The sequence below is a fragment of the Micropterus salmoides genome, unplaced genomic scaffold, assembly GCF_014851395.1.
Source record: "Micropterus salmoides isolate LMB-PRFRI ecotype aquatic unplaced genomic scaffold, ASM1485139v1 Ms_hic_scaffold_1071, whole genome shotgun sequence".
Lineage (NCBI taxonomy): Eukaryota > Metazoa > Chordata > Actinopteri > Centrarchiformes > Centrarchidae > Micropterus > Micropterus salmoides.
The window spans coordinates 27384-42129 of NW_024040121.1; the positions used below are offsets into that span (position 1 = coordinate 27384).

Below are 14746 nucleotides of genomic sequence, written 5' to 3' on the forward strand. Positions count from 1 at the left end.
GTGCAAAATATAAAAGAATAATATAACCGAGTGTAAAAGATAAAACAATGTGCATTACTCCGAATTTGTGTTGTGCAAACATATTAAAGGGGGAGAGGATTTGTATTTATATAGCTAGATACATAAAAATATAAAAATAATAAGGAATATGTGCAAAGTGGCAGTTTGTGCAGTGATATGCAAAAGTCAGTGAATCATTTCTTGAGAACTCTAGTGGTAGCGTATCAGCATTTCTAGATGGGGACAAGTCATGAAGGGCTGATGAAGTTGTTGCAAACATCAACTCAAGACAAGAACAAGATCCACAGCATTTCTAATCGAGTCTAGTTCCTTTCCAATAAAACTGATTCAGTTCACAAACAAAAATTATACTATAGTAATGAAAAAACTGCTTTGCCTTTGTCCAAGATTTGTGTGAAATTAAACTACCAGTAAAGACACACCTAACACTGATGTCGCCATCCCAGTTTCAGCATTACAACAGCAGCCAAAGCTGGCGTCCGGTCACACTTAACGTTGAGTAATCTTTTTGTCCACGGCCCGTTTCCACCCCCTCAAACAAAAATGCTTAGACAAGAAAGAAACACATTACTATCACAGTTTCAAAGTGAGTAAACTGATGTGTTGGAACAAACCCCAAAGAAAACTGTAATAATCTAAAATGCACGTTATATATCTAATAATATTTTTATTATGTTATTAGATAGATAACGTGCATTTTAGTTACTCTGCTTCCTTAAATCATGCACAAGATTAGAGGAATGAACTCAGCAAATTACAAAGCTTTGTAATCTTCTCTCTGCTGTACTGATGGAGACAATATAATACATGAGGCTCAGTTGAGCAGCAACCTGATTTTTAAACCTGATTTTCACATTTAACTGACAGCATTGTGTATCTGCCAGTTTCAATAAATAATTTAAGCTATACATTATTTACACTGACATTAAAATCCAATATACCTTTAGATATTCTACATTTCTGTTATTGTAACCCCCATGAAGACCAAAAATATGAGTAAAACATGTCTAGAATAGTCAAAATGTTGACAATAAAGCCCAACAAATGTTCAAGAATAAAGTCAAAAGATTAAGAATAAAGTAAAAAAATGATGAGAATAAAGTCGAGTGTCGAGAATAAAGAAAAAGACCAGAATAAAAGTAAAAAACAAAACTGGAAACAAAGTAGAAATATCAAAATAAAGTAAAAAATGTTGAGAATAAAGTTCTAAATGTTACAAATTAAGTGTAAAGAACAAAGTCCAGATGTCGAGAATAAAGTCAAAATGACTCGTTTCCACTTTATTCTAGAATTGCAAAATAAAAATAAATCTTAATCCTCAATTTTTTCCCCCCTTAACATGGCCCTAAGACTCCGTTGTAGGTTCCCACTGAAGAGACAACTTCAAAAAAACACCTCACAACTAAAAAGTTTCCCAGCTGGCAAGTAGTTTTTAACAAATGGAGGAAAATCGTGTTTTTGTTGGGGACTACTTTCAGCGGCGGATGAATCCACATGTGGAGCTCTAGTGAGTGTTTGGGGCAGCAGGACGGTGTCTGTGGGACTGAGTCAGAATAAACTGCAGTGCGCGTGTTCATGGTGATGAAGGAACACGTGACCCAGTTATATGTTGTCAAGATAAAACATCACCAATCCTTTAAGGTTTTATGTCACACAGTAACCAGATGGACAAATTCCACACAAATAAAATGTACAATTGCCTTTTATTATCATTAACCATTTTCACCAAAGAAATTACCCACGTTTCAGTTTCTGCTCACATTAAATGGAAATCGGATTATCTATTACATGATAACCAAAATACAGACAGCTCGTATCTACAGGTAGAACGCAACAAACATTACAAGTACAGAGGAACATTGTTAGAGTTACGTTTTACTTAACTGTGTATGCTTCTTATTCAGCTCATAAAAAGAAATGTACAAGCCAGCCTCTGGTCGTCGTAGTTGCTTAAAAAACAAACACTTTTGTTGATAACTGTGTGGTCGCTCTGAACCAAAATGGAGTCCCCTGACGTTCACAGGATATCTACTGACCGCTGGCGGTGGAGCCCGTGTTGTAGTCCATTTCAAACCAGCCAGAGGCGACCAGAGAAACGACACAAAAAAAAGAAGTGAAGAGTCTCCGGTTTTCAGCTCATTTCCTGCGTCTGCCGCATGACGAGCGGACCGGTGACTGCCTGCTGCCGCTCCTACCAGGGAGGCAGAAGGTTAAACAAAATCATCATTTATAATAGGGCTGCAACAATTAATCAATTAGTTGTCAACTATTAAATGAATCGCCAACCATTTTGATAATTAACTGATTTCAGCTTCTTAAATGTGAATATTTTCTGGTTTCTTTCCTCCTCTGTGACAGTTAACTGAATATCTTTGGACAAAACGAGACATTTGAGGACGTCATCTTGGGCTTTGGGAAAAACTGATAGTCATTTTCCACAATTTTGCGGACATTTTACAAGGTACAACCAAGCAGGAAGCTTCCGGTCTGAGATGCAAAGTCAACAACAAAGTCCATAATACCTGCATTCTATTGAACGGCCAGCAGGGGGCGACTCTTCTGGTTGCAAAAAGAAGTCCGGTTCAATTATAAATAATAGTAAAATTAGGCTACTTCTTAGCACGTTCCTGATGAGTTTACGGTCTCAGTCGCTAGTTTCAAGTCTTCTTCAACACAACATGATGTTCATTTAGTAAATTATGACCTGTCAATCAGGCTAGAGTGAATCGTACCCACGACACTAAGTTTAACGAGCGCCGTCAAAAAAGCTTATTAGGAGTCGGCTGTTCACTTTCTCTGGTGAGTACATTTAGTTTTAAGCCGGTTGTTCGCTAGACAAAGTTATCAGCCCTGTTAAAATGACAGTTAAGGTCATTTACAGATGCACCTAGCTAAGCAAACTAGCTAGCTCCGCACACGGCCGTTAGCTCCTCGTCCGTATATGGTCAAGTCCGGTGCCGCTGGTTGCAAAAACTCAACATGGCGGCGCCCTATCGGCCAAACTCGAGGCTTCAACACGGTGGTCCACAAACCAACGGGTGACGTCACGATGACTACGTCCATTTCTTTTATACAGTCTATGAGAACAACGTACATTTATTGTCAGATGAGACGCGGTTTATAGTTATAGAAACTAAACTATTAATAGAGTAAATAATAAACAGATTATTTGATATTAAAAATAATCGTTAGTTCAGTACTAAATGTCCTGTTCATCAGTGAGCAAGTGATGCTGGTGCACCCTGAGCTTTTATAAATTAGGGCTACTTTAATTGTATCGCACATTTTAACAAGCGCATGTTCTGTGCAAGGTAGGATAAAGAGATTAACATACATTTAAATGGAGAAATGTGTTGTAGGTGTATTAAAAGAGCAGCAGTTCGAGACACTTTACCCAGGAGTCAGTATGTTTATATGCCCTCAAGTGTCTAATTGAATAGCTAGAAATTAGGACGATGCAGAAACATGAGAGGCCTGGCTTTTTTTTCTACATATTTTCTTTCTTTCTTCTTGTATTGAAACATTTGTCAACATTTTTATGTCATCTATTAATGACAAAGTTTGACATCCATAAGTAAAGCTGGAAACCCCCGGAGAAAGTGCAGTGTTCGCTGACTAGACATCTGGGTACATGCCAGGACGAAAAGCTGCCACAGTAAGATAACGCCAATAAATACAGGCATTTCTATAAATTCACCAGTAAAATTCAGCGGAGATGCGTGTTAAGGGTCCTATGGGTTTCTAGTTAAAGCGCTGTCACTCTCTTTCCTGTTTAAATGTCACGCAGTGGCTACAGACCTGCGAGGGGCCGAGGGCGACGGTGCTCTCATGTACCTTGGAGGAGAATAGCTGAGTGAGCGAGAATCTCTCAGCGAATCAGCAGGCACCCTCCCGGACTTGGCAGGGCTGTGAGGAAAAACACAATCAGACACCAGCACACTGCTGCAGAGCTCTGCTTTGGTGCGGTGTAGTTTCACAAAAATCTCAAAACAACAAGTTGGTACGAAAGAAATTTATATTGTTAAAAAGAAAAGATTTCATTATAATTCAATACATGTTGAACAATGAGGTAGGAAAAAGCAGCATGATGGTGAAACGCTGCTGATATTAGAACTGCTGACTCATGGCCGATCAATACGACTACAAATATACCAAAAGTTAGGGCTGGGCGATCGGGCCAAAAATGTTATCGCGATAAAAACATTTCATTCGATAATTATCACGATATATGTCACATCATTTTTTCTTTCAAGTTTAAAGGCTGATTTTTGCTCCTGAGTGAAAACTGAAGAAACCAGATGGTTAATTCTGTGGTTAAACTTTTCTTTATGGTCGGAACGTGATAAACACTTGATGCCAAACAGTGGATCACTTCACAAATCTGAGGTAGAACATTCAAAACTATTATGATCAAATCTTTTTCAACAAATATGATTAGTAAATCTTTTTTCAGTCCCTCTTCCTCAACAAAATAAATATTTTAATAGAAAAATTGAGTGCTAATTTGGCCATGACACAAATTAATTCAACCAAATATTTATTGAACATTTATTATATTGTTATTGAGGAAAACTATATTATATATATTGCGATAATCATCATTAGTATTATTGCCCAGCCCTACTAGAAGTGCTCCAATTCAAAAAGTAAAAAAAGATTATTCCTTGTGCCTTTTAAAACTCTGCTCTTCCATCCAGTCACACTGAGCTGGATGTTAAGTGAGTCAGAAAGCAAAAACACAAGAGCAGGCAGACTAATAAAAATCTGATAATAATGAATCGGCTGATAATTTATTAACATAAACCCATAAACATCCATAAGAATCTTACATTTAGTTTTTAAAGACTTGAGATCAAAACAAGTATGAAATCGTTAGGTGGTTAATTGTTTTCAATAAGAGGAAATCCAAATAACATAACTTTTGTACAAATAACTGTCACTGGTTGTGTGTGGGCTGGTATCATCAATACAACTGTTGCGCCTTGGTCTAGTTCAGCAATCAATTTGTTTTAAATGTGATCAATGTAAATAAAAGATTTAACTTCCACTTTGTGGTCACATGGTTTTATATGAGCAAACAGTCTTAAGGGCCAGATATAACATCACTCATCCTCTCCATGCTGAGCTGAGGAAGCTCAGGAGCACTTTCAGCTACAGACTGATCCAGCCCCGAGCCTCAAAGCGCTGAGGAGGCTCATTAGTGCCATATGCCATCAGACTCGCCCAGTACATCCCACCTCCACAACGCCGTCCCACACAGACGGTTCTGGCACGTGGGCCGTATATTTTGTAAAACTTTATGCTCATGTGAAACTTGAAACTATTTTTTTCAATTTTGCACAATTCTGCAACAATATGAAAAATGTTTTCATGAGTTAAATGTTTCTTTAATGCGGAAAAGAGTGGGTTTGTGCGGTTGACGTGGGATACCACCGATATAGCGACAGAATTAACAGATTTTTTATATTTTGATCTTAAGAACGCACATCAGATGATCTAGTCTAGGTTGGCTGTTGCGCGTTTCTGATCAGTGGCTCCCTGATTTACAATTTGAGATTTTGTCTGTAACCCACACTAGAGGATCATTAGGGTCGATAATCTGTCCAGACCAGCCTCGTCTAGGGAGCGACCCCGATTGTCAGGAAGGTGAATCGGACCCAGAATCTGCCCAATTATCCTCCAGTGTGCGGACAGCGTTACGAAAGTGCAATTTATACTTCTGTGTCAAATCGACAGCATAGCCTCGGTGTAGCTACGCACGTAGACCCTACGCAGGAGTATAAATCAAGCTTTACAAACCAGAAATTGATCAGTAATGCTTCGCCTTGTGAGTGATCAAGTTATCTGTTCTTTTCACCTCTTTTTCTTAATTTCCTTTTCATTCTCAGATGATGAAGACGAGGAAGGAGAGCTCTGAGCTTTGTCCGTCTTCCTATGAAAAAGAAAACAGTAAAAAGGGAAATTATTAATAAATATTAAGTAGTTAACGATGAACAAGTTTTATTATTTCATCATTAGAAAGTAAAATGTTCTTTGTGTTCATGTATCTCACACAGCTCAACTCTCCCCCGTCTCCTGCTTACCCTTTTCCTTGCTCAACTTCAGAGTCAGAACTGTCTGAAGAGGAGGACGAAGAGGAGGACGAAGAGGACGACGACGATGAGGAAGAGGAGCTGGAGCTGCTACTCCTGTTGGCTTTCTTGTTTGCATTTGCCTCCTTCCCGTTCACCGTTTGGTGTGACGGTTGAGGGGGTGCCGCTGGTGACACATGTTTGGTTTCTGGTTGGCCACCAGCCGGAGACCTTCTGGGGGCCACGTCATGGCGCCTGGGGTCCGCCTGGGAGCCTCCTCTACCTGAGGTTGGAACGTGAGATGCGGGTCTGGAAGGGCCCTGAGAAGAAGAGGAACGACTTTTCTGCTCTCGGTCTTCTCTCTTCTCGTCCTCTCGCTCGGTTCTTCTGTCTCTCTCTGGAAGTGCTTTTGTGTCTTTCCTCTCTGGGGGAGGTGAAGGTGAGGACGAGGAGGAAGAGGAGGAGCTGGAGGAGGATGAGGATGACGAGGACCTGCGGGGTTGGGGAACATCTTTTTGGTGCAGGCGCTCTTTCTCCCTTTGTCTCTCTTGTTCTACCTCCCTCTGCCGAATCCTCTCTTGTTCCCTTTCTCTCGCTCTTTCTCTGGAGAGGGAGCGGCTGCTCCTCCTTCGCTGTGGAGGAGAGCGGCGGGACCTGGGAGGAGGAAAATATACTTTTCAGTTCAGCCATTAAAATTTGCCCTTATGGAATCAGTAAATGATAATGTTGTTAACATCTAGGACTTAATCAATGATCTACAATCTTTGTTTCTAAAAAAAATAAAATCGATGCTCCTCATAACTTTATTTTTATCTTCGCATATACAGGTGCTGGTCATATAATTAGATCATCATCAAAAAGTTGATTTATTTCAGTAATTCCATTAAAAAAGTGAAACTTGGATATTATAATCCTTCATTACACACAGACTGATATATTGAAAATCCCAAATTCAGTATCTCCGCAAATCTGAATATTACTTAAGACCAATACAAAAAAAGGATTTTTAGAAATGTTGGCCAAATGAAAAGTATGAGCATGTACAGCACTCAATACTTAGTTGGGGCTCCTTCTTTCTGAATTACTGCAGCAATGCGGCGTGGCATGGAGTCCATCAGTCTGTGGCACTGCTCAAGTGTTATAAGAGCCCAGGTTGCTCTGATAGTGGCCTTCAGCTCTTCTGCATTGTTGGGTCTGGCGTATCGCATCTTCTTCTTCACAATACCCCATAGATTTTCTATAGGGTTAAGGTCAGGCGAGTTTATAAAAATGCTCTGTACTTGTATAGCGCCCATTCACCATTCACTCACTCACTGAGCCTAAGTGCTCAAACAGAAACTAACATTCACGCACATTCATACACACGCGGAACAGCCGCCAGGGGCAATTCGGTGTTCAGTATCTTGCCCAAGGACACTTGCGAAATGCAATGAGCCACAGCCGCCCCACTTTTGAGTTTTCTGGCCAATTAAGAACAGGGATACCATGGTCCTTAAACCAGGTACTGGTAGCTTTGGCACAGTGTGCAGGTGCCAAGTCCTGTTGGAAAATGAAATCTGCATCTCCATAAAGTTGGTCAGCAGCTGGAAGCATGAAGTGCTCTATAACTTCCTGGTAGACGGCTACGTTGACCTTTGACCTCAGAAAACACAGTGGACCAACACCAGCAGATGACATGACACCCAAACCATCACTGACTGTGGAAACTTTACACTGGACTTCAAGCAACGTGGATTCTGTGCCTCTCCTCTCTTCCTCCAGACTCTGGGACCTTGATTTCCAAAGGAAATGCAAAATTTACTTTCATCAGAGAACATAACTTTGGACCACTCAGCAGCAGTCCAGTCCTTTTTGTCTTTAGCCCAGACAAGACGCTTTTGACGCTGTGTCGTGTTCAAGAGTGGCTTGACACAAGGAAGGCGACAGCTGAAAACCATGTCTTGCATACGTCTGTGCGTGGTGGTTCTTGAAGCACTGACTCCAGCTGCAGTCCACTCTTTGTGAATCTCCCCCACATTTTTGAAGGGGTTTTGTTTCACAATCCTCTCCAGGGTGCAGTTATCCCTATTGCTTGTACACTTTTCTACCACATCTTTTCCTTCCCTTCGCCTCTCTATTAATGTGCTTGGACACAGAGCTCTGTGAACAGCCAGCCTCTTTAGCAATGACCCTCCTTGTGCAAGGTGTCAATGGTCGTCTTTTGGACAGCTGTCAAGTCAGCAGTCTTCCCCATGATTATGTAGCCTACAGAACTAGACTGAGAGACCATTTAAAGGCCTTTGCAGGTGTTTTGGGTTAATTAGCTGATTAGAGTGTGGCACCAGGTGTCTTCAATATTGAACCTTTTCACAATATTCTAATTTTCTGAGATACTGATTTTGGGGTTTTTATTAGTTGTCAGTTATAATCATCAAAATTAAAAGGAATGAACACTTGAAATATATCAGTCTGTGTGGAATTAATCATATACATTATACAAGTTTCACTTTCTGAATGGAATTACTGAAATAAATCAACTTTTTGATGATATTCTAATTATATGACCAGCACCTGTATATTTAAAAACACAAGAAACATTTTTTTTATCTTATAAGTTGTCTGTCTACCTAAATACATCCAGCATTCATAAATAAATACGTTTATGTATTGACGTAAAAAAGTTTTTCGTCTAAGGTGCAAAATGCTAAACTCGTTTAAACAGAAAAAAAACAACTGTCGTTTAAAGAAACATTGAAATATAGGTTTTACTTTTTTTTCCCTTTTGTAGCTTCTTGCAATATTAAAAGGTCAGTAAATGTAAGTGATATTTACTGAAGGTTTAAATTTTTTTTTACCACTTCCATGTGGCATTAAGGGCCCCCAACAGGTTACAGTTGTGAAGGCCAAACCATCGTTTCATAAAATTCGCCCCATTTACTCTAACTCGGACTATGGCTGAAACTATATTCAGTCTATTTTATAGACTAGTTTACTCTAAAATGTCAGCAAACTGCAAAAAAAACCCTGTCGATCAGTGTTTCCCAAAGCCGGAGAGGACGCTCTCAAATGTCTCATTTTGTCAATAACCCAGTTAATCCCCAATTATCAAAACAGTTTTTAATTAATTTCATAGTTAACAGCTAATAAGTGATTCTATTAATCTTCGCAGCCCTGACTCAGACATGGCCGTCTTTAAGGGGGACAGGTGTTAAGACAGCAGAGACCAGCATGTGTACGTTCTCCTGTTACCTGCCGGGGGGGCTTCGCCTCCTCGGGCTTCTGGACCTGCTTCTCCTGGCGATCCGCTCGCGTTCTCTGTCCTTCTCCCTCTCCCTGTTCCTCTCCTTCTCTCTGTCCCGCTGCCTCTCTCTCTCCCGGTCTGACCAGGCCGGAGGAGGAGAAGCTCTCCTGGATCGCGGCAGCGGTTCCTGATACTGCCTCGGTGGAGTTCTACGGGCCGGGGAGGAGATGGAGGTTTTCTGGGGCGGAGAGCGCGACCTCCTGGCTGGAGGGCTAGACCTCACCGGCCTCCTGGGTGCCTCCCTCTCCCTCCCTCTGTCCCTTTCCCCGACTTTCACCTCCACCCTGGTTCTCTCTGCTTTGACCGGAGGGGGGGAGGCGTTCCTGTTGCTGCTTCTGCTGCCGTCCGCTCTGTTGGACGGGGAAGGAGGCGGACTGGGGCTGTCCATCTGTGTGGGGCTGTATCGCTCCTGACCTTTTGTCCGGGACGGGTAACTCTCTGCGGGAGCTCTGTGAGGCGGTCTCTCCCTCTCATGTTTGTCTCCTCCGGCTTCTCTCTCCTTCTGGACTCGTCGAGGTCCGTCGCTCTCTGGAGCAGAGGCCGGGCTTTCCTTTTTACCGTTGGCTATATACCTCTGAACGGCAGCCCCAATAACGGACGGTGCACCTTTTTCTTTCCCTGCTGACCCCGCCTCCTTCGGCTTGCCCTCATCTTCAGAGGATGAGGACGAAGAGGAAGATGAAGATGACGAGGAGGACGAGGAGCTGTCACTGTCACTACCGCTGCTGCTGCTGCTACTGCTGCTGCTGCTACCACTGCTGCTGCTGCTCTCTCTTCTCTTCTCGGCCGGTTTCTCCTTCCTCGGAGGGCTTCTCGTCTTCTCCTGGCTCTTGTTTATCTCCGCTCTTCTGCCTTTCTCCGCACCCTCGTCTCTCTTTCTGCCGCCTTCCTGACCTCGCTCTCTGTCTTGTTCGCTCTGCTTGTTCAGATGCCTCTCCCTCTCTTTGGTGCTCTCCCTGTCCTGGTCTCTCCTCCTCTCCTCCTCCCTTTGGCGCCCGTTGGTGACGGGTGATCGGGAGGCCGGTGACGGGGGATCTCTTCTTCTGTCATTTTTCTGTTGGGAAGGAGATGTCTCTCTCTCCTGTCTCCTTCCGGTGTCTTTCCTGTTGTCCCTTTCATTTGGTGGCCTCGACAGCAGATCTCTCTCGGTCCTGCGCTCCCTCTCTCCACTCCTCTCCTTCTCAGGGGAGGAGAGGGAGATGAGGAGTCATGTCTTATCTTTTTGTCCTGATTATTCCTATCTTTCTCCCGCTCAGTGTCTCTGCTCTTTTCAATCCTAGTCTCCTGTTTAGGTGGAGGAGAAGGAGATGAAGAGGACGAGGAGGAGGAGGAGGAGGAGGACGAGGACGAGTCATGTCGGGTCCTCTGAGGAACACTCTCCTTTCCTCTCTCCCTCTTTTCTATGCTCCTTGAACGCCTCCCTTTCTCCACGTCTCTGCTCCTGGAACGCCTCCCTTTCTCCACGTCTCTGCTCCTGGAACGCCTCCCTTTCTCCACGTCTCTGCTCCTGGAACGCCTCCCTTTCTCCACGTCTCTGCTCCTCGAACGCCTCCCTTTAACCACGTCTCTGCTCCTCGAACGCCTCCCTTTAACCACGTCTCTGCTCCTCGAACGCCTCCCTTTAACCACTTCTCTGCTCCTCGAACGCCTCCCTTTAACCACTTCTCTGCTCCTGGAACGCCTCCCTTTCTCCATCTCTCTGCTCCTCGAACGCCTCCCTCTCTGCCTCTCATTTTCTCTGCTCCTTGACCGCCTCCCTTTCTCCATCTCTCTGCTTCTGGAGCGCCTCCCTCTCTCCACGTCTCTGCTCCTTGAACGCCTCCCTCTCTCCACGTCTCTGCTCCTTGAACGCCTCCCTTTCTCCATCTCTCTGCTTCTGGAGCGCCTCCCTCTCTGCCTCTCGTTTTCTCTGCTCCTTGAACGCCTCCCTTTTCCCATTTCTCTGCTCCTCGATCGCCTTCCTTTATCCATCTCTCTGCTTCTGGATCGCTTTACCCTCTCTCTCTCCTTTTCTTTGCTTCGTGAACGCCTCCCTTTCTCCCTCTCGTTTTCTATGCTCCTTGAACGCCTCCTTTTCTCCACCTCTCTGCTTCTTGAGCGCCTCCCTTCCACACTCTCCTTCTGTTTGCTTCTGGACCTCGTCCCTTTCTCCCTCTCCATGATTTTTCCTGTCTGTGGTGGTGGAGAAGGGGATGAAGAGTCATGTCTCCTCTTGGCGGAGGTCTTCTCCACCTCACTCAGTCGCTCTTTTTCTCTCTCAAGATTGGGCCTCTTCTAAAATGACAGAAAAAAGATTTGCTGGTGTTATTTTACACACAATTTTAAGTTCACAATAGAGTAAAATACAGATACAGGATCAAATATAACAGTTAAAGATTAGTTTAGGATCCTATAAGCAAAAGAAAACATATCCTAATGAAAGTTTCTGAAAGTGTTTAGTGCAACATCCTCACCCCTTCGCCTCCCTGATGATGTGGGCTGTGCTCCTCATAGCCTCGTCTCCTCCTGTCTGGCGATCTCCCTTTTCTACCTTCATCAGCTTTTCTCGCGGTTTGGTCCTGCTGACGTGATCTCACTGGAGCCGGAGACTGGCTGATGACATCATAGGAAAAAATAAATGCACATTACTGAGACGCTTCTCTCTGGAAAATTGATTTTTGACTTGCCCAAAACTAGTGTGTACAAAGTGCCATCCAAAAAGTGTTTATAGCCGTCCCAACTGGACAGACTGCTTTCACAGAGTGGGGGCTAAATGACAGAAGTTGGTCTACATGTTCTGAAGTATAGAAATACATTTGATGAACGTTATTAATGAAAGATTATGAACTTCTTTGCCAGTTAAAGAGCTGGCTGAGCTAGTGCTGGAGATTGTTGTTCAATTGTGCTAACCTCGATTCTACAGGGAAGCGCGTCTGCCTCCGTCCTCTGCATGGCTTCATACCCCAGCGGAGAGATTTGTTTCATGATGATGTTTGTTTTTGTGTTTCTACCGTGGGTAAGTAGATTACATAGTTAAATTTTTTGGTCTGTTTTACTTGTGTATATTACTAATATAGGATCAAAATATTGACAGGATTCTCCATGCTGTGTCTTATTTCCTGCCTACTTTGTGCTTTTCGACACGCCTTCTGTTAAAAACAGACGAGCTGTGTTTTCTCCACGAAGCAGAGGTGAAACACACTGTGGCCCATCTGGCTGCCTTAAAAGGATGGAATACAAGGGCCACAATCTGCTCCAGCAGTAACAATAGTCTCCGTTTAAAGGATAAACAGAATGCAGATTCTCAATGAAATAAATATTTTCATCATCACCGTCATACCTGTGAGCAGAGCTGGAGGAGACACTCCTGTGCCGTGCTGCTTTTGCTTTTGGAGGACTCAAACTTTCACTCTTCTTTCTTTATTCTCTGAGACCTTCTGCTTCTCATCTGAGGAACTGCGAGTGGGTGACAGAAATGTACACATGAAGCTGCGCATAATCCCATTCATTCAGAACTCCTCAAATACTACAAATGATCACTGGTTTGTTAGGAATGTAGTAAAAGCAGATTTACAATATATATTTTATTCAAGAAAAACTCAGTGTCTTTCCATTAAACTTTTCTATTTACAGTTTGAACTGTGCAACAATGCTCTGCTGATTGTTCTTGAGGACAGATTGAGAGAAACACCTACCTGTCGTCTTCTTCCTCGTCTTCTGATGACTCACTGAAAAACACATTTTCCAGTCAATAATCAGTGAATAAGTGAAATGATTAAATGAAACGTAAGACAAGAACCCCGTGATGGGATACCGTTTCTTTTTCTTCTTTTTGGATTTCTTCTTCTCTCGTCGGGGAGACGGGGAGCAACTCTCTGAGCTGCTGACAGAAGGAACAAATAACAGTCAGACACTTTCTTCACCGTCAGGAGCTTTTCTGCTCTTATCGAGTTTTATTTTCTCACCTGTCTCTGTTCTTGTTTTTCTTTTTCTTCTTCCGGCTGCGCTTCTTGGGAGGAGATTCTGAATTATCTGAATCTTCCACCAACCTGAGAGAGCAACAGACCTTGAGTCAGGGACAGAAATAATGCTGGGGGGGTGATGATTGTACATTACACTGTTGTTTAAGACAATTTTCCAGAGCAGGACTGGGGTTTGCGATTGACAAAGAACACAACAAGTATTAAAGAGTCTCAAAAAGCAGGAGCACAAACATGCAGCTCGAGCTTTACTCCATCAGCTGACATTTAACACTGTGCCTTCTTCAGAGCTTGAGGCTGGTTTTCCCAAATCTGTCTGGTCTACAAGTGGATGACTCTTTCCTAACAGGCTCTGCTCACAGCTGCATTTTAATGCAAAACACCTTGAGGAAAAAAAACATTATTTTTGTGTACCCCAACAAGTTAATACAACATGTAGTTTTTTGCAATTCATGAAAGTAAATAGTACCCGAGGGCACCTGTGTAGCTTTTTGGCTGCTGACGACCTGACAGCGAACTGCAGAGGCATATTAACACAGCTGCCTCTATAAAAATAACACAATACTTATATAACAGACAGTATCTCCTGTTTCAACCAGTAACCACTCAACTAGGTCAATGCTTAGTTACTGACTTCCACAACGTAAAGGCAGTCCTCGCTGCCTTCTCGCTAGCTGAAATACAGATGAGCGCTGACACAACCGTAGGATTGGATAACTTCACTAGCAGCAGCTGTTCTCCAAGAAGCAGGAAAGAGACGGAGCAAATCTGAAGGGGGTGTCCTTTTTTTGTGGCAACAAAGGAACAGGGAACTACTGCAAACAGTGACGGATAGCTTATTTAAAAATGTAACTAACAACAGATTACTTGAGACTAACACATAACATGTTACAACAAAAAATAATGCAAGTACTCTGACACATCCCCAACACTGATCACTCATTAGTACACAAAGCTATTTTTAATTAATCTTTTGGATCGTTCTATCTTTTCATGAGTCTCTAAGCACTGAGCAAAACACGCAGCTCATCATGTTGGGAAAAAAACATGGTTAAATCGTATATTTTTTTATCTTTCAGTTCCCTGCACCTCCGGCTGTACAGTACTTGCTGCACGCACAGCTCTCTTTCACTGTATACTAAATGTTTTTTAAACCTTTTTTTTTTTCTTTTACTACTGCTGGAATATACTAGAATAATTTTAACTACATTGTCCAGCTCTGAGACTTTGCTATGCTGAAATGAAAACGATCAGTTTGATACCCACACCAGCACTATGGGTGTGTTTTGTCCTACTCACGTATATTTCTGCTGCTGCAGCTTCTCCTTCTCCAGGCGTTCTTGTTCTCTCTTCTCCTTCTCTCTTTCCTTGCGGTCGGCGTGGAAGGATGATCCGTCCACATAGTCGCTGGCGAT

At 42.8% G+C, this 14746-nt stretch overlaps 1 protein-coding gene across 1 annotated transcript; it reads right to left on the bottom strand.

Annotated features, from left to right (window-relative positions):
* Positions 1-1705: 1705 nt before the first annotated feature.
* On the bottom strand, positions 1706-14743 carry LOC119896805 (serine/arginine repetitive matrix protein 2-like; the record flags this gene model as incomplete). The annotated part of the gene is made up of 11 exons (XM_038710245.1): positions 1706-2212; positions 3820-3927; positions 5879-5953; positions 6105-6746; positions 9321-10549; positions 10747-11646; positions 12756-12807; positions 13047-13079; positions 13166-13231; positions 13317-13400; positions 14631-14743. Coding segments are annotated over 11 exons (3357 nt in total), but the record flags the coding sequence as incomplete, so codon positions are not given.
* Positions 14744-14746: the final 3 nt, after the last annotated feature.